The 23,360-nt window shown below is 45.7% G+C and overlaps 1 protein-coding gene across 3 annotated transcripts in view; it reads left to right on the forward strand.

The window, feature by feature from the left end:
- Positions 1-23,360, forward strand: part of CTBP1 (C-terminal binding protein 1) — a 326,081-nt gene that overhangs the window by 244,077 nt on the left and 58,644 nt on the right. For all 3 annotated transcript variants that reach the window (XM_018554762.1, XM_018554764.1, XM_018554763.1), the window contains one exon: positions 17,041-17,195. In XM_018554762.1, coding sequence (XP_018410264.1) covers positions 17,041-17,195 — 155 coding nt within the window. The remainder of the gene's footprint in view (positions 1-17,040; positions 17,196-23,360) is intronic.

Genomic DNA, 23,360 nt, shown 5'->3' on the forward strand with positions numbered 1-23,360 from the left:
TATATATATATATATATCATTCTGATTCTGTACGCTTGTTTTTAATAAATGTATCCTTCTGGCACCACGTGCTATAAAAGCAGCTCTGCTATGAAAGCATTCATCTCTCTTTTTTTTTTTTATAATTAGTGTTTATGTCAAAAGCTGTAATTGGGTTCCTAAAGACATTTTTTCAATGAACGGGTTTCATTCATTTTAACTCTACTAATCCATCTGTTCTGTATTATTTGGCTGAAAGTCATATTAATTTACTGAGTCAGTCATGGTTGTTATACACTGAGAGGGCTTGGTTTATAATTAGGCATGCAAGGCCTGTGCCTACGGGTGCTAGTAGCTAAGGCACATCAGCCTCTGTGACCTCTCTTTGCCCCCTAGCCCTCTACAAAGGCCTATTTACACTCGTTCTAAGTTGTACTGCAGCATTAGGATTTAGACATATTAGGCAGGCCTATTAGAATGAAGTAAAGTCATGCACTTTGTCGCGTTTTTATGCAATTCTGCATCTGGAATATTTGAGCGTCTGTTATAGCATATAAACAATAAAGCAAATGCATTATGTGTTCTTTTTGATTTGCTTCTGACATGCTTGTGCACTATTTGTTAGGCATCAGCTTTCTGGGTTTGGAATTGGGCCATTTTGGTCATGCATTGCTTAATTCTTTTCTTTCAAAAAGCCAATGGGTATGCTGGGAGGACGCCCCTTAAATGCACATCATTGTTGTCTGAAAATATCCTGCCATGGACTTGCTCTGCTGAACATTGGCTGCATTTATTTCCCATTGGTAGGGTATCACAGTAGCAGAGTACAAAAAGATGCATTGTGGTTAGAGATCCTGTTTATCAGGCACCGTCCACACTGTTCTGGCAGGGCGTTGCTGAAGAGTGTATGAGAAAAAAACATGGTTGCCCTGCCAGCATGGTTCCTCTTAAACACTGGCAGCCGTCGGCTGTGGTGACCCTATTCCATTATAAAGTGTATTGGTTAACATAGCTACACAATTGCTGAGCTGTCAATGGAACTGTCCCCCTCTAGTTCTATGGCTCCTTTTCGATCAGTAACTCCGAGATGGTACCATAATCCCTATAATGATGGGACCCCCACTGGTAACAGCACTGCATTGATAGTGAAACCCTCCTATTGTGCCCTACTAATATAATGGGGATCTCAATAGTGGCATTACTCCACTAGTAGGTCCACTGTTGGTATATGCTTTCTAATGCATTCACTGGGAAATTGTGTCCAATCGCCTAAAAAGAACATTTGTGAGGTCAGGTACTGAATTTGGATGAGTAAACCTGGCTTACAATTGGCATTGTAAGGTGGAGGTCAGGGCTCTGTGCAGGCCATTCGAGTTCTGTGGACCAGTGGTTCCCAACTTGTGTAACCTCAGGACCCACATTTGTCCTTGGTCTTTAAGTCACACTCCACTGGAATGTATGGCATTGTGGTAGTGCGCGTTCCGGTGTGGGCGGGATATGCCTTTTGGGGTCCTATTCACATAAATTGCAAAACTCCTCCAGCACCAAAACGCGTAGTAAGTGCGATTGTGTGGTACTGAGCTTTCATCGAGCAGGGCTGTGGGATTAATGCACTGTACTACTGTGGACAGGCCCTCAAAATCACTGACGCACACACACTCGCAGGCATTTTTGGAGCTCCCTGACGGCCATACCCCCACCCCCCATCCTCAGAGTTAGTTCACACCAGATGCAGCTGTGATGCAGTCTGTTCAGCTTGGCAGTTGCATCAAAATATCGTCACAATGCTTTCCAATGGGATTTCTGGTGCTCTGCTCACACCAGTGCAGTCCGTTCTGATGCAGTCAGAAACAATACTGCTTGTCTCATTTTAGCTGCACCTGTTTGCAATGGAACGCATAAAAAAAGCATGTAAATGTACTGGACTGCACCTGAAAGCCCATTTTAACTATAAAAAAAAGTGTCATCGCTTTAAAAACTCTGCAGCTGCTCAGACGTACACAGGTATGGTGTGAACTAGCCCTTTAAGCTGACACTCTGGGCAGAGCAGCATGTTTTGAATGGCTGCTCGTTGTGAGAACCGACAGTGCTGCGCTGGGAGGAGGCTGAGGAGCCTCTCGCCTAGCGCAGTGGAAGGCGCAGGGTGACCCACTGAACACAGGGTTGTGACCCACTTTTGGGTCACAACCCACCAATTGAGAAGCACGGCTCTAGACCAATCTCGTCAAACTTTTTTCTTTTGTAGTTGGCTTTATGCAACAGGAATTTGGTCATGCTGGAACAGACAAAGGGGCCTTCTTCAGACTGTTGCCACAGGGATGGAAGAGCGCCACTGTCTAACATTTTTGCTGTTTTGTCAATGGAGATTGTCTAGCTATTTTTCTTGATTTTATTCCCGTTTTTGGAATAGCATGTCCTAAAAGTTCATCCTTACTATCTTGTCTTGAATTGTATTGTAATTGTCATGTCTTCCTTATATTGTAAAGCGCTGCACAAACTGTTGGCGCTATATAAATCCTGTATAATAATAAAGGTGTGAAAGTCCACAAATATTTGGCTGCATCTCAACCTACAGTAGTTGGTCAGCGTATTCATCAGCTACTACATGGGAAACGGTTCATAGTTTTGATCAAATATCACCTTTTTATGCATTATGAAAGCACATGAAAACAGTCTTCCATGGTATTCCAGAGCTACGAGATTCCCTAAAGACACCCTCCTTCATAGATAACCCACCGGTTCTCATTACTTCAGGTACTTAGCTTTTTTTTGTTCTTTATTGATAAGGATAATCATGGCATAATTATGTGGGGAGAGAAAGTGAGTCTTAATCTTTTTTTTCTTTTTTAAATCCACGTTTTCATAATTAAGCTGTGTTCACTAGGGACATAGTATGTATATTTACCTCCTCATTCCCAAGTGGCTGCTTCTATGGAATGGATCAGATGTGCTGAATCCTTTATTTGGAGCATGCCGATTTAAAAATGGAGAGAACACAAATTATGTTAAAGAACAACTTGATTTAAGTGCTGTTTATGTGTAAAATGGACAAATAGCAACATTTCATCTCTTTTACAATAATTACACATTTCTTTGTGATGGAAAACTACGTTTATGCTGCTCCAGGCCCATGTAAAAAAAAAAAAACGAGCTGAGAAATTAGAATTTTGAGTAACTGCTTCAAGAATCTGGATGGCAGTGCCCCTGGCACATGTTAAACTGAAACTCCACCTTTTTTTTTTTGGATGGAGAAGGGTTAGAACATCCTACCATGGCCTTATTGGTTCTCCTTTCCTTCCTTTCCCATAAATCTCCATATTTTCTCTTTTGACTGCAGTCACTGAAGGAGGTATTTCCCACAGGAATATTTCCTCCAGCCTCAGGTGACAACTGGGACCCCCCCTCCCTTGTTGAGTTGCAAGGACAGGAAGTGAGGGGAAATATTCCCAATGGGGACATAGACATCAGTAAATACAGAATAGGTATCGGAAAGGTGCTTGAAGTACCGATAATGTCAGGGGGGTACGGCTGGGCCGTGAGTGGAACCCCTTTGGCAGGGGCGGCAAGCCAAAGTCCGAGGTTGTGGTACACAGGGAAAATCCAAGAAGAATAGTCAGGTCCAATCCGGGTCGAGGCAGGCAGCTAGTTTCAGTAACAGAAGGGTAAGCCAAAGGGTCGGTAATCAGGAGTCCAAGCAGAGGTTCAGGAATAAAGACAGGTTCAAGGCACAGGGAGCTGGGAGATCACACTATAGGGATAGAATAACTCAGCAATGAGCCAGGGCTCTGACTGGGCTTTTATACTCAGTGGAGGATTGAGACCACTCCCCGGCTACTGAGGCAACCAGGTAGCCTCTCCATCAGGAGCCAATGGCGAGAGAGGGGCAGAGGGTGGGTGCTGGGAACCTCCCCCAGCAAGGATCACACCTGACACCAGTAACAGGTGCACTATGCGCACGTCCCCGTGCCTGCGCGCGCAGGCTGTCCACCGCGCACGCGTACCCGCAATCCTGGTACCAGGGGTCCTGCCTGGAAGGGGAACCCATGCCCCCTGCCGCACATGGCCACCCCAAAGAGAGGTAAGCCCCATAGTACACTGACAGATAAGCAGCTCCACAATATTGCGGTATGTCAAACCAACGAAGACTCAATGACCCTGGTGAGGCTGCTCTCGTAGTCAGACAGACCATATCATCCTAACTAGGGTACCTCAAATCCGAATCCAGAAAAATAATGCATTAAGAGAAGCAAACCACAAATGAGTCAAAGTAAACTTTATTCCTTTATCAAAGGGCAAACCCGGAAAATGGGAGTGTGTTGAGATTCCTGAAACACATTGGCTGTTTTGTGTTTTGTTTTGTTTTTCTCCAATTATTTGATGAATGATGGAAGTTTTTTAGCTTGGTGGTTTTGCATTTTGCCCATATGTTTGCTGCCGCAAAAATGACCTTCAACTGGACTATATTACATTCATCAGTCCCTCCCACCTCCTGGTGCTTGATTTTTATTTGTGTTTATTTGTGTATAGGTGGGCAGAGTGCTTTCAGGTGAATTTACCCTGCATTAGGCTTCTATGATTAGAGTTCATTGACCGGTGCATTTGACCTGCAGTTGATGTCATTCTGAGCTTAAGTTGACCTTCTTATAAGATACGTCAACCTTCTTCAAGCTGCTTAAAGGAGAACTATGAGGCGAGTGAAAATCACTCAGCCTCATAGTTCTAGCTGACCTGTGACAATGAAACTGTGACAGGTTGGCTCAATAGATCGGGAAGTAAGCGAACGCATACCGTCGCTGGCTCACTTCTCGATCCTGTACCTGCAGAGAGCCGTGACTGTCACTCGCGGCTCTCTGCAGGGATTCCCCCCCTCCCCTGTCAGATCCTCCAGCGCTGACTGGCGGAACGGATGGGGGAGGGGGCGGGTACAGCTGTCTCTGCCTCTAGATAGGCAGAGCAAGCTGTCAATCACGCAGCTGGGTGGATCTCGACAGTAATGTCGGGATCCGTCCCAGCTGCGGCGTCTCAGTATACCGCGTGCTGTAGTTCTCGGTATACTGAGCTTTGGGTGACGGGAGGACGCTAGTTTGTGTCGTCCTGTTACCCTTAGGAGAACTATGGGAAAAAGCCCTGACCCCATAGTTCTCGTGAAAATCACTCATCCTCACAGTTCAAGTTGACGTGTGACAATTAAACTGTCCCCACTCTGATCCTCCAGCGCTGACTGGAGGAACGGACGGGGGAGGGGGCGGGCTCAGCTGCCTCTGCCTCTAGATAGGCAAAGCCAGCTGTCACTCACGCAGCTGGGTGGATCTCGACAGCATTGTCGGGATCTGTCCTGGCTGCGGCAGTCTCAGTATACCGCGAGCTGTAGCTCACGATATACTGAGCTTTGGCTCACGGGAGGAGGCTAGTATATGTCCTCCCGTGACTCTTAAGAGAACTATGGGGAAAAACACTTACCCCATAGTTCTCTTTTAAGCATTCCAATTGACTTGTGTGGGAACAGTAGTGTTCATGTAAACAAAAGCCTGTTAGGTAGCCCTAAGTAGGAAGAAAAGGCAAACATACAAGAAACATCTTATTGTGTTACTAGCACACGTTTTCCCCGATGAAGCTTGGTATGAACTTATGGGACCAGCCTTGCACCAGGTTCTTTGAGATGGTCTCCTTTTAACTTTGCCAACATAAAAGCTACATGTTCTATTCTCCCGGCCAGGGTCCTGAATTTGTTTTTGAATCGAATCCTCTAGTTCTTTCCATATCTGGAAATCTGGTCTTTGAATTGGTGTGTTTTTTGGGAGGTTCTGCTCACAAGTGTTTTATGGTAAACATGGCTGTGGCTACTACTCCTACCCAGCATTCTAAAGATCTTGGGTCTGAATAAAGAACGGAGCCCTTGATGTTTGCTGAAACGCCCTTCTTGCTGGTCTCACACAAAATGTAATGTGCACAAATATTTTCTTTGAAGATGATACAAATATAGAATTCAGGATGTCATAAAAGATTTTTAAAGCCCACTTGACCTTTCCATCATTTTACGCCCACTTCCTTTCCAGGCCATTTTCTAGTGCTCTGAGAGTTTGACAATTACTCGGTCATGCAGCACTGTGGCCAGATTAGTGCAATATAATTTTTGGGGGGCAGAGCTTTCTTTTGGTGCTATTAAATAACCACTGTTTTTTTTCCCCCGTTTTTTCTACTATATAAAGGACAAAAGGGGTCAGACCTCTGCAGAGGACTACTGCTTGCATGCTGAAACATGGGTCCTTCTCTCTACAGCACGCTGGCAGTGAATGGCCTTTTCAACTAAGTCTGTGGCTTCTTTCTAAAGAAAGCAAACTGTAAGGCCTGGTTCACACATGGGCGTTTTACAGCTCGTTCCTACGCTCTGTAAAACGCTCAACATGTGAAAACCAATGATTGCCTATGGGCATGGTTCCCACCTGGGCGTTTGCAGCACGTAGGAACGCGCTGCAAAACGCCCTACGCCCAAAGAAGTACAGGAGCTTTTTTGGGGGCGTATTTGCCGCGCGTATCCATTGGGATACAGCCAGGTAGCCCTCGGAAGCGCGCGTTTGACACGCGTTTTTTCTGCGAATCGCTATAAAAACGCACGGCACGAAACGCGCATATTCGATACGCCTAGGTGTGAACCCAGCCGAAGACTCAAAGTGACAACTCGAGAGTTAAATCCCAAAAATACATTCATGTACATTTTTTTTAACTATTAACAAAAATGTATCTTATTTGTGTATCACTCGGCTGTAGATCCTCAAATCATCTCCGAATTGGTGCTGACACTGTCCTTCCTTCTGGAGGGTGGCTACTAGCAGCCCTCCAAGATGGTTTTGTTTTTTAAAGGATGGGGGGTGTACAGTGACTCAACGTCTACCTGGCCTGGGGTTGCACTCTGGAAATGATATAGTGATAACAGATTAGTTTCCTCCAGTACCATCTGCAAAAACTTCTTTCTAGTACTTGACCATTGTAGAAAAGTTATACAAAAAAGTCCCCTCCCCCTCCCGAGGCTTGAGGTATAATGGTGAACCTGTCTTTTGAAATGCGCTGTATAAAATATTGTTTAAGGTAAATGTCAGATCTGTTTTTAATCTAGTACCTCCATAGTGGAGGGGGTGTCCTTATCTGCGCAAATATTCAGAGGTCTTGAAATCTGCTCTGGCCTAAGCCATGTCCCTGCAAAAAAACAGCCGCACCGCTCTCTGTGCACCAGTGGCCTTGGAGCGGCCCTTCTGTATTTTTAATCAGCAGATTGAGGGATACAACCAGGAGATAGCAGTGAAGGAGCGTGTGAATGGGTTCTCTAGGTTTTTTTCTCCCAGAAAAATGGTATTTGTTTAGCTGCAGATAGGAGGCCCTTTTTAAATGTTTATTTTTTTAGCATTACTTTCTGCTACCAGTGCAGACCAACTCTCTCAGCTTCATCTGAACTTTCAGCAGATGTGCAGGGCGCGCTAAATACTTTATAGTATAAATGGTTTTTACATGTGACATAGTTTAAGGGGAAAATGCAGTATTTTAATGAATATATGGGCTAAATGGTTTATTATTGTTATTTATTTGTATTATTCTAAGTGGCTGTTTTTGCTTCTTTAGACTCATGTTGCTCTGTGCCACTTTTCTTCATGGCAGCAAAAGCTACAATACTGACATTCCCTGTATGCATGGCAGAGTCCTTTTAAAGTAACAAAACAAAGAAAAAAGTTTTGTTGCAGAGACTGCCAAGAATTCGACTTAAAGCGGAGCTTCACCCATATCTTTAAAACACAACAAAGGCACTTTTTAGAAATGTTTAGTAATGACAATCTGCAAACGTATACTTCTAGATAATTGCCGGCTTTGTATTCTTTGCATATCTTATTTCTCCATTGCTCCCCAGTCTTCTGACAGTGGCCATGTTTACTAAGGGCAGTTTACTACCTCTCTTTTTTTACTTCCTGGATTTCTGTCACATGTGACTAGACCTGACTAGGACATGTGACCATGCACATCATCTCAGAGGAGGAAAATGCCTTTCCCTGAGATCCTGTGAGATTACAGATGAGATTTCCCAGCAATGCTCTGCTGATGACCAGGCAATCCCAGTGTGCATTGCTTTGGCAAACTGAAGTATTTTTGCCCTTTCAAAGTAGGAAGTGAATGCTCTGCAAGGGTAAGTATTTCATAATCGCAGCATTTTACACCTGACATTTCTATGTTATTATTAATCATCATACATAGAGGGATGCATTGGTAAAATTTGTTTTTTGTGTGTATATGTCACTTTAATGCTCTGTGCAGGCTTCTGCAAGCAATACACCAATTACACATACAGGGGGGAAGAGAAAAGAAAGCATTGAATAGAAGAGAAAGCCTTTATTGTCCAAGTATAAAACTCATAATGAAATTTAGATGCCACTCCAAAGAACAAAATAACCCAACAAAAAATATTTTATTTAGCTTTTTTTTATTTATTTACCAAAAGTAAAGTTTTTATTCTTCCTTTTTTAACTTTGCCTTTTTTTTTTTCTGCTGACATACGCCTTTTGTGGGCCCACAAATCAGACGCGTCTTGCCAGCGGGGCGGTGCAATTTCAGCCCAGGCCATCTGAACACAATTCCCATGTGGACGGAGCACAATTTCCCTCTTATGTGGCTTCTTCTCCCTTCCCTCTCATTGTGATTACATGAAACATGATAAGTTCAGCCAAGCCTATGCCTGTTGTGTTTGGATACGCTCCTGTTGTTTCTGGCCTAATCTCCGTCAACCAGTCTTTATTTTTCCATTTATTTTCTACCAGTTTTCCTGTTTTCCTTGCCTTCCCCATGAACTTGGCAATTTTAAAATGGCAAAATCTGTTTTCTCTTTTTAACCCCCCTGGGACGAGGAATGAGGATTATCCTGTGTACCGTCGCTGATTACTTTTTTCAAATATAATGTTCTGGCTTCCATTAAAGGGGCCCCTACCTCTAGAAAAAAAATCTATCTGAATAAATCGTACCACATGATGAAACAAATATATGCAGCGTATGTGTTATTCCTGTACTTGGGGATTAAAGCTGATAGCCAGACACAAATTAATACAGCTCTGTATTCATCTTTTTTTTTTTTAAACCCCCTAGCGACCCTTTAAGGGGATCTTAATAGCAGGAGTTGGAGGCAGGCTTGCCCATCAGTTGACTGCTGTGATTGGCTGTCACATTGGACACATTCTAATTAAAGCAACCTTTACACTCAAAAATCAAATTCTACCATTGCATCCCTCTATGTATGATGATGAATAAAAACATAGACATGTCAGGTGTAAAATGCTGTGATTGTGAAATACTTACAGTTGCAGAGCATTCACTTCCTGCTTTGAAAGGGCAAAATTACTTCAGTTTGCCAACGCAATGCACACTGGGATTGCCTTGTCATCAGCAGAGCATTGCTGGGAAATCTCATCTGTAATCTCGAGGTCTCGGGGAAAAGCATTATCCTCCCCTGAAATGATGTGCATGGTCACATGTCCTAGTCACATGTGCCAGAAATCCAGGAAGTAAAATGAGCTTGTAACCTGCCCTTAGTAAACATGGCCACTTATCGGAAGACTAGGGAAGAAAAGAGAAATAAGGTATGCAAAGAATACAAAGCCGGCGATTATCTAGAAGTATGTGTTTGTAGATTGTCATTACTAAACATTTCTAAAGGTGTGTTTGTTATTTTATAGATATGGGTAAAGGTCGGCTTTAAGAAACCTTTTCTTAACCCTTGCAGTGGGCCTTCTTGACAGTGACATTGGTGGTCCATGTCTGTGCAATGTGTTGGCACGGCTCCTTGTAGCCTCCACCAGGCTACAAGATCACCAGATATATGTTTAATAAAAGCTGGAGATTTAAATAAGGCTAAAGTTACACTAAACTGGGGCATTAAACTTTTAAAAATGCATTCAAGTACCTTAACGGTTAACAAAAACTTATTATTATTATTATTATTATTATACAGGATTTATATGGGAGGAGGTAATGAGAGAGCTAGAGAGCAGGAGGTCTTGAGAGGAATGGAGAGGGCGGTTTGGGTGATATTTTGAGATGAGATCAGTGATGTAGGTTGGGGCGGAGTTGTGGATGGCTTTGTATGTTGTTGTTAGTATTTTGAATTTTTATTCGTTGGGCAACTGGGAGCCAGTGGAGGGATTGTATCTTGCACAGAAAATGTATCTTATTTGTGTATCACTCGGCTGTAGATCCTCAAATCATCTCTGAATTGGTGCTGACACTGTCCTTCCTTCTGGAGGGGGGCTACTTGTGTTCCCCATTGGTCCCTGTGTGTGTTGTAAAGTAGTCACCGCTCAAAGCTCACTCCCGTGATAGACTACAATCTCAATACAAACTAGTAAACTAAAACATGAGATTGTAGTCCATCATGGGAGTGAGCTTTGAGCGGTGACTACTTTACAACACACACAGGGACCATGGGGAACAAAAGTAGCCCTAAACCTTTCTATGTCTTGAAGACATGAGGTGCCCACAGATATCAGTGGACAGTCAGGCATACATCAAAAGGCACGCACAATCCCAAAATCCTAGGGATGCACTGATACTATTATTCATACTCGCCCAAATGCTCCGATATTTAGCTCTGATATTGGAACTTCCTCTGACCAGCAGTGCCAAGGGAGCATGGAGCCACCTTCCTTTCCAATCAGGAAGCCAGGCTGCTTAGCAACACGTGAAGCCGGTTTCCTAGCCAATCAGGAAGCTGGGCGGCACATCATGATCTCCGCTGCGTGACTTCCTGATAATCTGGGCACAAGGCGCCGATACCCTGTATTGGAAAAAAATATCGGTACCCGATACCGAAAAACCAGTATTGGTGCATCTCTACAAAATCCAGATCCCATTATATATATTATAAACACTCATCTCAGCCAAGCGTTTGTACTTTAATGGCTCATGCACACGGATGTAGAGTACGCTGCATTCAGAATTGTACCTCATACAGTTTTATGTGGATTTGAATGCAGCCGTATTGTATGCTATGGGCCCATTCAAACAGCCGCATTTCTTTTAGCATTCCCCTGTAGCGCTGCGCTACATAAACCAAAACAAGACAAATCTGGCTGCGGTTCTATTTTGTAATTATTTTACACTGTATGCTTGTATTTGTGCAAATATTTTACATGTGTAAATGGACATGGCAGTATGCGCCACCGATGCTTCCTAGCCAATCAGGGCCAGGCAGGAGTTTTAAACATAAACAAGGTATAAGTAAAGGCAGCAACACAGGTACAAAGTGACCCCAACCTTCAGCTGTTCAGAATGCCTGAATCCTGAGGTCACCCTGTGCCATGACCTAAACATTGTTTATGCTTGTCTCCCCCCTGGCCCTGAATGAGTCCTTCATTCATTAGACAGCAGCACAAACTCGGAATGACTTTGACCTTCAGTCATTTAGAATGATTGAATGCCGGCTACCGCGCTGCCCCTGTTGCCTACATATTGTTTGTTTACATCTCTCACTTGGCCCTGCAGGAGTCCTTCACTAGGCACCAGTGACACACAGGAACAGAATGACCTCAGCCTTCAGTCATTCAGTGACTTATTCCTTCAGGGCCGGGGGAGATGTAAACCTAAATGTGTAGGTGGCGTCACAGGCACAGAATGACCTTGGTATTCAGTCATTTGGAAGCCCGAGGTCAGTCTGCACCTATCGAGAAACTTATTCAGGACCAGGGGCATATGTAAACACATATTTAGGTGGTGGCACAGATGCAGAATGCCCTCGGCATTTGGTCATTTTGGAACGACTGAAGGCTGAGGTCATCCTGTCAGCTACAGCCTAGTGTGTGGTTCATTAGAGTTGGGGGAAGATGTTAACATAAACAATGGGTAGGCCGCAGCACAGGTGCACAATTACCTCGGCATTTGGTCATTTGGAACGACTGAAGGCCGAGGTCATCCTCCCTGCTAAACGTCTAATGAGCGATTCATTAAGGGGAGGGGGAGCTGTTAATATAAACAATATGTAGGCGGCAGCACAGATGCAGAATGACCTCTGCATTGTCATTCTGAAGGCCGAAGTCATCCTGCACCGCTGCCTAGTGAGTGGCTCATTCAGGGCCAAGGAGATATGTAAACTTTAACAATGTGCAGAGCAGGCACAGAGTGACCTTGGTATTCAGTCATTCGGATTGACTGAAGGCCGAGGTCATTCTGCACCTAGTGATTGACTCATTCAGGGCCAGGGGATGTAAACATAAACAATATGCAGGCGGCAGCACAGGTGCGTAATGACCTCGGCATTCAGTTATTCGTAATGACTGAAGGACGGGTTCATACTGCACCACCGCCTAGTGAGTGACTCATTCAGGGCCGGGGGGTAATTGTAAACCCAAACATGTGTAGGCCGAGCACAGGCACAGAGTGACTTTGCAAATTAAGTTATTCAAAATGACTGAAGGCTGGGGCCATCCTGCCCCACTGCCTAGTGAGCGACTCATTCAGGGCCGTGGGGGGTAAATGTAAACCTAAACAACGTGTAGGCAGCAGCACAGGTGCAGAATGACCTCGGCCGTCAGTAAATCTGAATGAATAACTTTTTCCATAGTGCGCATACTCTAGTCTATATGGTCACGCGTGTACATGTCCATGTGAGCTGAAGTGTACTACGGACCACTTTTTTTGTAGGAACTTATATTGAATTTATACGCCTGTGTGATCCCTTATATTAGGTGACAAGACTGTAACGAAAATGGTAACTGTCTGAAGTCTGGCAAGCTTACAGTCCATGCTGTGTGTTTTTTTTTTTTATTAGTTTGTCTATTTAACAATGTAAATCTATAATCTATTTTGTGTTCGGGAGTGGTGGTAGCACTAGAGATATAGAAGTTTCCCCGCCTCTTCCAACACGGCGCCATCAGAAGCGATCAGTGACTCTGGTAAATTGAGCAGACGTGGGAAAATGGCTTGTAGCAACATCTTGTAGAGAAGTGTCATGAAATCAGAACATTAACTGAAAGGTTGAGAAAGAAGGGGGAAAAGTTCACGGAATTGGCTGGCATTCAAGAGAGCGATGGGGCCGGGGCTGCGCCTGTGTTTTCTCCTGTGTGAGCTTGTTTCTGTTACATGTAACTGTACACTACGGCTTCACATCCGGAAACCAAATAACCTCAGCGGGCACTTTATCAAATCTTCTTCCTGCAGCCAAACAATTCCCCGTATCGGCGGGACCCCCGTTCATGCCGGTGAATTGAACTGCCGCCATTTTCAGTGTGATATTAAGTTGTGCTCGGACGGGGCGTCATTTGTGTGATCATTGTTGGTGAAGTTCACACGATCGCTGTTCTTCTTCCCTTTTTTGTTTGCTTTTTTTTTTACATTTTGGATTCCAAGTTTATATTTCCTTTTAGGAATGTATCAAAAGCATTATTGTAGCCGCTTTTTTTTTTTTTTCCCCAGAAGAGATAAAACTGTTGAGAAAATCTGTAAAATTTGGCTTGCTATTTTTTTTTTTACAGTGGTGAAAGGGTTAGAACCTCTGCAGTTTTTATTGTGGTCTGTCTTTTTGTTAAAGTAAGTCGTGTCTGGGAAAGTGAGGGGAAGTCGCTTATATAATCTAGTTGGGGAGAAATAACCTGGCTTCCTGTCCCATCAACCACACAGGAAGTGACGGGGAATCTCCCATGTCGAGACACTGACAGTAATTAAAGCCTAACTCCAGGCAAGCTAAAAAAAAAGTACTCTTGCAGTGGGGCTGCTCCTCACTGCAAGGGTTAAGTGTTCATTTTGATCTAGGGCAATTAATTTTTTTATCAGGGGGCCGCATAGGAAACTGGGATGGCTGTGGAGGGCCTAACCGATGTGCGGTACCGTGAGTCACAGGTGCGCTGTCGCCATTTGAATGGCACCCTAAACGCACATCCTGGCTGCAATGCGATTGACTGTGGCACAACACGCGGTACCGTAATAATAATACTGTGTGTTGCGGTTGAAAAAAGAAGTGCTTGCAATGCAACTGCCGCACTGTAATGCACGATGTGTTGCATGGTACTGTGTGTTATTTGCTGCTTGGCAGGAAATGACGCATGTCAAACATCTAAAACCCTGGTGTCATTGGATGCTAGGACTGCCCAGTGGTCCTAGCAACCATTGACTGCAGAACAGGATCCCTGACATTGGTTGCTAGGATGCCAGCGTTCCTAGCAACCAAGGACCGAAGAGAGACATGGTCCAAATATGGACCGATCAGCAACCTGGACTGGGCTATGGCTTGCAGTGGATGCATCGACCTTGGGGGGCCAGTGCATCCACTGTCAGCCAGCCATAAGGGAGCACAGGTTGGCGTGCTGGACAGCCACAGACCAAGACCCGGATAGAGCCCGGGAGCCGTACAATTCCCGGGTCTGGTCTAGGGGCTGGAGTAAAGCAGATTAACTTGCCTGATCCTAGGTCCCTCAGGGGTGTTAGCCCGGTCCCTCCAGCCTTTTCTGGTCTGGGCTTCGGTGGTCTGAGAACTGCGGATGTCATCACGTCTAATGCAGGTTACATAGACCTGCATTAGACATGAGCATGCCAAGGGACTTTCTACCAGCCGGAGCAAGAAGAGGAGAGTGTTGACCGTCAGGGGAACAGGGATCAGGTAAGTAAATCAGCGGGGTTAGGGTACTTTTTTTGTTTACGCGGAAATGATGTGGCATAGCTGAGATTCTGTTGTCTGAGACTTCTGCAGTCCCAACCCTTTCTGCAACTGGCTTCAGAGGGAAAGGTAACTATAAGCCATTGCCATATTCAGACATCGAATTCCATTTGGAGGTTTGCCAAAAGGCATGTAGGAGATTAAAGTGACACTAAACTCCGGAGTTCAATCTTAAAAATACATTCAAATACCTGAACTATAACACGCGTTTTTTCTGCGAATCGCTATAAAAACGCACGGCACGAAACGCGCATATTCGATACGCCTAGGTGTGAACCCAGCCGAAGACTCAAAGTGACAACTCGAGAGTTAAATCCCAAAAATACATTCATGTACCTTTTTTTAACTATTAACAAAAATGTATCTTATTTGTGTATCACTCGGCTGTAGATCCTCAAATCATCTCTGAATTGGTGCTGACACTGTCCTTCCTTCTGGAGGGCGGCTACTTGTGTTCCCCATGGTCCCTGTGTGTGTTGTACAGTAGTCACCGCTCCAAGCTCACTTCTGTGATGGACTACAATCTCAATACAAATTAGTAAACTAAACTTAAGATTGTAGTCCATGCCAGGAGTGTGCTTGGAGCGGTGACTACTCACAGGGATCATGGGGAACAAAAGCATTTCTTATTATTATTATACAGGATTTATATAGACCCAACCGTTTTTGCAGGGCTTTTGCAGGGCTTGTGAGAGCTTACAATCTAGTAGGAGGGGCAAGTCATACAAAAGGTAATCGTTGTTTAGATTGAGGTATTGGAGGAAGTAAAAGGGCAGTTATGTTGCGATGGGATGGGCGTCCCTGAAGAGATGAGTTTTTAAGGACTGCCTAAAGGTGGGCAGCAAAGGAGATAGGCCGGCAGATTGGGGTAATAAGAGACACTCTCGTGAAGTCCTAGGGGCGAGCATGGATAGAGGTCTTGAGAGGAGCGGAGAGGATGGTTTGGGTGATATTTTGAGATGAGTTGAGTGATAGTAGCCCCCCCTCCAGAAGGAAGGACAGTGTTGGCACCAATCAGTGGCGTCACAAGGGGGGTGCGGGGAGTGTGGCCCGCACCCGGGTGACTCAGTCATTTTGGTGTCACCCCCCCTCTAAAAAGTCGGGCGACCGAACGCCCGACAGTATCAGGAGAGAGGAGGGGACCCGGCGGCATACCTTATCCCGCCGGGTGACTGTCCCCTCCTCTCTCTGCCGGCGTCCATCACCAAGATATGACGGTATCAGAATACTGCCGTGCGTGCGCAATGACATCATCGCGCACGCGCGTGGTGACGTCACGCGCAGTGATGTCTTGGCGGGGTGACACTCGGTTACCGCTCTGGGTGTCACCCAGCCTCGGGACGCCCCTGGCACAAATTCAGAGATTTGAGGATCTACAGCCGAGTGATACACAAATAAGATAAGACATTAATAGTTCAGGTACTTGATTATATTTGTAATGTTTTATTCCTGAGTTCAGGGTCAGAAGGCCAATAATGCTGATTTCCTTGAGAACACCATCCAGACCGTGAAGCATGGTGGTGGTAGCATGTAGGGATGCTCTTAATCAACAGAAATTGGAAGTTTGGTTAGGGTTGGGGAAAATGATGAATGCAACCAAAGTCAGGAAAACTTATTGGACTGACACTGACTCTGGACTGAAGTTACACGTTTCCTCACCACTGCGGACGTCTGCAAAAATGTGAATTTCCAGCGATAACTGTCAAAGGCGGAATTTGCCATGGATGGGAAGATTTGACTTAGTAATGCGTCTCTAGGACAGGATGTAATTGGAAATCTCCCCGGTGAGGACACAGACAGCGATAAATACCTAACAGAGGTTCTAATGCTTCCATTATTATTATTATTATACAGGATTTATATAGCGCCAACAGTTTGCGCAGCACTTTACAATATAAGGAGACATTACAATTCTCTAGAAGAAACAATTTGCCTGGAGTTCCACTTTTTAAGTCTGTTGTGTAAACCAAGTGCTAAAAATCCCAATGAAATCTACTTTAATTTCAAGTTATAACACTACTGTATGTGCAGAGTCATATGGGGTGAATACTTATGCAGTGCTCTGTACAACTGTATGTGCGAAATACAGTGATCAAAATATTAAAACGCATGTGTGTAAAAAAAAAAAAAAAAAAAAAAAAAAAAAAAAATTCATTTTCGTTTAAAAAAAAAGACAAATCTACTTTCAGTTTGATGGCACCATTGTTTTTGCTGTACTCGTGCTGTACTGTCACTTTAATTTGTGACATAGCGGAGTAAGTATTTTTCTGCTTGCTATGTTTTCCATGGCTGTGATAACGCACTGATCCCTGTGACTCTCCTGAGGTTTTATTTGACGATCTGCTTCCTAATGTTGGTATTGATCTTCATAATTTTTCATTCTCTAGGCATTCGACCTCCCATCATGAATGGGCCCATGCATCCGCGGCCCCTGGTGGCCCTGCTGGACGGCCGGGATTGTACGGTAGAGATGCCCATTCTGAAGGATGTGGCCACAGTGGCGTTCTGTGATGCGCAGTCCACTCAAGAAATCCACGAGAAGGTAAATCAGACTCTGCTTTCGGTTTGATCTTGTGAAGGCATTCAGAGAGGGTAACTTGTCAGCAGAGGAATATAAGGAGAGCTGCCATTGCTGACGTGTAGTTCAAGGTGCATGTTCCAGGGTTGTCATTCTTCCTTTGCCTAAAAGAGATGGGGTCAGTGTTTTTCCCCATAGTTCTCTTAAGGGTCAATGGAGGACATATACTAAACTCCTCCCGTGACCCAAAGCTCAGTATATAGCAGGCTACAGCTCGCCGTATACTGAGACTGTCGCAGCCGGGACGGTACCGACAATGCTGTCGAGATCCACCCAGCTGCGTGAGTGACAGCTGGCTCTGCCTATCTAGAGGCCGAGCCAGCTGTACCCCCCGCCCCCTCCCCTGTCTGTTCCTTCTGTCAGCGCTATAGGATGGGAGCGGTGAGCGGGGGAATCCCTGCAGGGAGTGATGACTGACAGTCACCGCTCTCTGCAGGGATATGGTCGAGAAGTGAGCGAGTGACGGTATGTGTTTGCTCACTTCCCTATCGATAGAGCCAACCTGTGACAGTTTCAGGATGATTTTCACTCACCTCACAGTTCTCCTTTTAAGCACTGACCTGGGGTATGCATGCAGGAACATAATGGATGCCAGGAGAATGCTTGCTCCAGTCAAAGGCTTAGTACATGGTGAAGCGAGGATAGCCTTCAGCCGTGGAATATGCACCTTCAAAAACAAGGAAGCATTGGCATCTCCCATAGTTCTGCCCGGATGTCATTTGGAAATGATCAGATACTTTGTCATAGGTTTTAAGATTTAAACATGTTCTCTCACCGCCATTTGTGTCTTTCCTGCGTATTATTTCTTTAATCTAGGGAATTGAGGGCCTACCCTCGCACTGCAAGGGGTAAGTTATCGTTTTGGGTTAGGGTCTAAAAAAAAAAGAGAAAACAAAGATATACTCACCCGATCTTCGGTCCCCATGCAGCCACCACTCACCTCCCTCCTCCTCCACTCTAGCTGAGGAATGTCCCCCAGGGTCCTCACATCCAATGTAAGTGAATGTACGTGATGACGTCGCTTAAAATGTTGGAGCCCAGGGGAGAAGAGGCTGTGGGAACCGGTCTAGCAGCCAGGCAGGATTGAGAATCGGGTGAGTATATCTAGACCAAATCAAACACTTAACCCTTGCAGTGCAGTAAGCCCCACCGCAAGGGTTATTTTTGTACATGTCCAGAGATCTTCTTAAGGCAACTGATCACGTGCGTTTTTTTGCACTTGCAGCTGACATACAGGGCCCCATTTATAACAGAGAGCTGATATTGCTATCCACGCTCTGCTATATTATGTAGAGATGCTCCATACCACTGCCGGCATTTTACAGCCCATTCACAAAATGCCGGCCATGGTAGTGCCGCTGACATATGTGGCCACTGTCACCCTGTCATTTACTTCAGATGCGGCTGCTGTACCCATTGAACGGGGGACACCTGGGATTCCTGCCATGAGGGCCAGTTTACACCACAAGCAGTGCGTTCCATTGTATCACAACCCGGCCGGCTCCCTGCATTCAGGGCCGGGAGGGGGCGTGGCGGTGCGTTGAAGTCAAGGGCACCGCAGCCATGCCCCCCACCCACAGTGCGATCACCCGAATGCGTGGCACATTAGTGCCTGCGTTCTGGTCCAGTGCAATCTACAAAAATAGTGCTTGCAGCATTTTTGCAGATCGCGCTGAACCAGAACACAGGCAGTAGTGTGCCACACATTCGGGTGCGAGCAATCACACTGCGGGCAGGTGGGCCTGGCTGTGGTGCCATTGACTTCAATGCACCGCCACGCCCCCTCCTGCCCCTGAACGCAGGGAGCCGGCTGGGTTGCAATAAAGTGCGTTCCAGAGGCTGACCGCTCTGGAACGCACTGCTTGTGGTGTGAACCGGCCCTGAATGGAGCCTAAAAGTTACCAACTTAATCAAATGTTGTGTTTCCCAGACCACTTTTTCTGCATTTAGATGTTCCTGATTAAAGCTACATTTACAGTCATTCCGTTGTGTTTAGAAATTCTAATTGGGTCCAGAATACATAGAAATGTACGCAAAGTCTGAATGATATCCTTGGAAATCAGTTACATGTAGAAATATGCTCTACATTGCACACACATAAACGCAGGTTTGGCACTTCCAGTGGGAAAGCTAGGCCTGAAGCTAAGAAATGGAAAGGAATAAGAGGAATGTCTCCATGACAACGTTGGGAAGGGGAGCCAGTGTATGAATGGGTTAAAGAAAGGAAGAAGTAAGGAGGGGAGTGGCACTTAATGGATTGTGCATAAGTGGCCAGCCAGGAGGGGATTCGAAGGGTGGGCTGCGCGGAGGAGTCTCAAGCCTGTGACACACTGCACGCAAATCGGTGGTGCGCGGACCTTCGCGTGCAGTGTGTGATGTCATTTTCACTCCGCCATGTCCGCTTGCGAGAACTCCCCGAGATGTAAATTTTCATCCTTTGCCAATTGCTCGCCTGTTTAAACTTGTGCGCCAGGATGCGAAGTCCACTCGGTTGTTGCGCGCGAGCCGATTGGCTAAAGATGCAGTCTTTCATCTGGACGCGCACGGCTGCATGCGAACATCCGTTTTTCACAGCTTGGCTTTGCATGCAGTGTGTCACGGACTTCAAGGATCCAGTTGGTGAGCAGCAGACCAGAGGCAAACATATATTAGCGGAGGCTGGCTTGTCACGGCTGTGGCTTGGCGGTTTGAATCCTTGAAGGCATTTGTCTTTTTTTTGGGTAAATTGACAGGGGAACCCATCTTTGGTGTGGGTGTCCTTCTGTGGTGATAAAGTCAAACAGTTGTGACCGGGCAATAGGGACCAATGTGGGTCTGCCGTCAATGTAATGACGTCCCCGAGGCGGCTGGGGGCATTCAGGTACAAACATTTGTCCACAGATACAGGTCTGTTTTATAGCGAATAGTGGCTTCAACGACCTTGAAACACAAATGTTATTTATACTGGTTTTGTAATAAATGGCCGCTCTGGTGTAATGTTGAGGATTTGGTGACTTGATGGTAAAGGGGGCTGGAGTACTTAAAGGGGACCACTGAAGTACCTTAGTCATGAGCCCTGATATAGTTTCGCTGTATAGGTAAGTTAGCCGATAAAAGGTATTGCTTAATCTCCAACATTCTGGAGAGCTGCCTTTAAAATTGTCTGACAAGATCTATGTACCTGAATGTTTTCACGTGCACTTTTCATGGATGTTCACCTCCTGTCTTTGTATTCATCCATCATATGCCTAGCCTGAGTTGTTCAGGTTTGTGACGTCACCCAAGGGCGGGATATACAACACATGATTCTTTGTGCCTGGTTTAGAAGATCATCTTATTTGCTTATTAACAGTTCTCAGTTTCGGAAACCGAGGGCAAAATTGGTTATATTTAAACAGCTCTCCTGCTAGAAACTATAGAACTATTGTTCTGTACCAGCAGGTATTCATGTGGGTTGTTTTTGTTTCTGCTATAATTGCACTGTTTTCCCAGTTTTGTGTTTATATTTACTAGAATCTGTGAACGCTTGACAAATCGAAACACACAGCTGATGGCTCTATGTGCTCGGGACTGCCGTAGACCAGGCTAATGTGGAAGGTGTGTGTGTGTGTGTGTGTTCGCGCGAATCCACCGCAAGGCAAACAAAGCATTTGCTTTGGGCAGCACTTTGCAGGGGGGTAGGGAGCCTGGCCGCAAAAAAATCAGGCAGCCTCGGGTGCCTAATCGGGCAAATGTTTCACCTGAGAGAGCTGTTGGATGGAGGAGGAGGCAGGACCAGAGGGGGGGTGGAAGAGGGGCTGGGCCGGGGTCGAGCAAGATGCGGCCTGGCTAGCGTGGCTGCCGACGGCTCAGGGCTCCCCATACCTCGGCATCTGATGGTGGGATGACCCGCTGGCTGGGGAGATCTTCAGGTAAGGGGAGGAGCACATGTGTGCAGGGAAAGGGACCCTGCACAGCCCACCATAGGATTCTGCACAAGCCCACCTGTGGGTCTATGGTGGGCTCTGCGGGTCTATGGTGGGCTCTGCGGGGTCTCAGGCTGAGACCCTGCAGAGCCCACAAGAGATCATTTACAGCACCCCTGAGACCCCCGCTTCCCTGCTATGGTACTAATGCAAATTGTCAGAAGCTGGATACAGCGTGCATTACCCGAGTGCAGTTTTGCCTAGGGCAGCACAAAGCTTAAATACACACACACGTGTGTGTGTGTGTGTGTGTGTATACAGGTGAAACCCCTTTAGAACAGGCCATTGTGGAAGACCTGTGCATACAGGTTGACCTAGACCAAACATTTGTGGAAGACGTGTCTGCAGGAGGACCCCTAAGTGAAGGCTGTTTAGAAAGGTGCGTATGTGTGCAGGAGGACCTCCTTAGACCAGGCCGTTGAGGAAGATGTGTGCTGGGGAAACCCCTTAGACCAGGACGTTGTGGAAGACGTGTGTGGGGGGGAACCCCTTAGACCAGGATGTTGTGGAAGATGTTTGTGTGCAGGTGGCACCCATTAGACCAGGCCGCAGTGGAAAACGTGTGCTGGGGGAAGTACTTAGATCAGGCTATTGTGGAAGACATGTGGGTGCTGGGGGAATCCCTTAGACCAGACCATTGTGGAAGGTGTGTAGGTGTGCGTAGGTTTAGGTGGAATCCCTTAGACCAGGCCGTTGTGGAAGACGTGTGGGTGCTGGGGGAATTCCTTAGACCAGACCATTATGGAAGGTGTGTGTTTGTGTGTGTGCGCGTAGGTTTAGGTAGAATCTCTTAGACCTGGCCGTTGTGGAAGACGTGTCTTATTGGCAGAAGACTGCACAAATGGTGGCATATTTGTGGGCAGTGTGGCACTTGCACTGAAGAGTGTTTACTTCCTGTGTTTGCAGTAGGGTTGATCTTATCAGGTGCCAATAAAGAGAAATCTGTTGAGACAAATATGTCTTTTACCATTGCTGGATCCTACAATGCTATTTTCCTGGCTGTCATGATGACTCTATTGCTTGAAAGCTGAACTCCAGGCAAACCTCTATATACACACATGGAATACATATATGGGAGCGCAGGAAATGTATTTCTGTCTACGCAGTCCTGAGATTTACATGGCTTTTCCACACAGCACAGATGGAAGGATGTCACATGACTTTAACGTTAGGGATTATGCACATGAGCGCCTGGGGCCTTACAATGGAAGATTCAGACGTGTTTCCCCACCCAGGAGCCACAGCTCTGTATAGCCACCGATAGAATCAATGAGCAGCTGTACATGGGTATACACTGGTGCATAAACACGCGTGCGTGTAGAGGTTTAACCCTTAATGCAAACAGTCTGCACCCAGGGGTGTACATCTTTTACACATGCACATTATAACACAATTACTGACGTATACCTGCAAACAGCCAGACACAGCCATTGATTTCTATGGGTGGATGTGCACAGCACCTGTGGCTCCCCGGTGGGGACATTTTTAAATTTTAGGGGCTCAGGCCTTCATGTGCATAAGCCCTTCAAGTGTATGCCTGGGCATATGCAGTACATCTCTACAATACATGTACATTTCTCCATGTTTTTACTGTTACAGACCTGTAAGTACTGAAAAATAAAAAGATATGCTAGAAAACCAGTGTGATCCCAATGTCCTGCCTCTGCTGCACTGAAATCCCAAGTAGTCTTGCCAGGCCTGCCTGTGTTTTCCCTAGTGGACCACAGAACACCCCCATTGGGTGTTAGAGAACGAGGCAAGTGTTCTGTAGTCCAGGAGAACAGAACTGAGCAGGGCTAACAACACTGCTTGGGATTTTAGAGCAGTGGAGGCACTGTGTTGTCACTTCAAAGATGACGTTAGGTGCTCACTGGGTTTCTGACACATCAACAGGTATTAATCTGTACTTGCAGTGTTATGAAGGGGTGGAGCTGAGGAAATCTGTATGCATTGCAGAGGTGTACTGCATGTATTTTTTATTATTTTGCCCAGAAGTAAATTTTACGGAATACTCTGGAATACATCTTGTTTGGTCAGTCATGAAGCAGAAGCAAACTAATGAGGTCACCTCTCTGATCCCTCAGTTTTCTTCTCCTTTTAGGGTGATCCTTTTTCAGCATATTTGCATACAGCACACCTGATTGGCTCCTAGAAATGCCCCTCCCTCCGACTGCTGCTGCACAGG

The sequence above is a fragment of the Nanorana parkeri genome, unplaced genomic scaffold (assembly GCF_000935625.1).
Source record: "Nanorana parkeri isolate BGI_ZX_2015 unplaced genomic scaffold, ASM93562v1 scaffold172, whole genome shotgun sequence".
NCBI lineage: Eukaryota > Metazoa > Chordata > Amphibia > Anura > Dicroglossidae > Nanorana > Nanorana parkeri.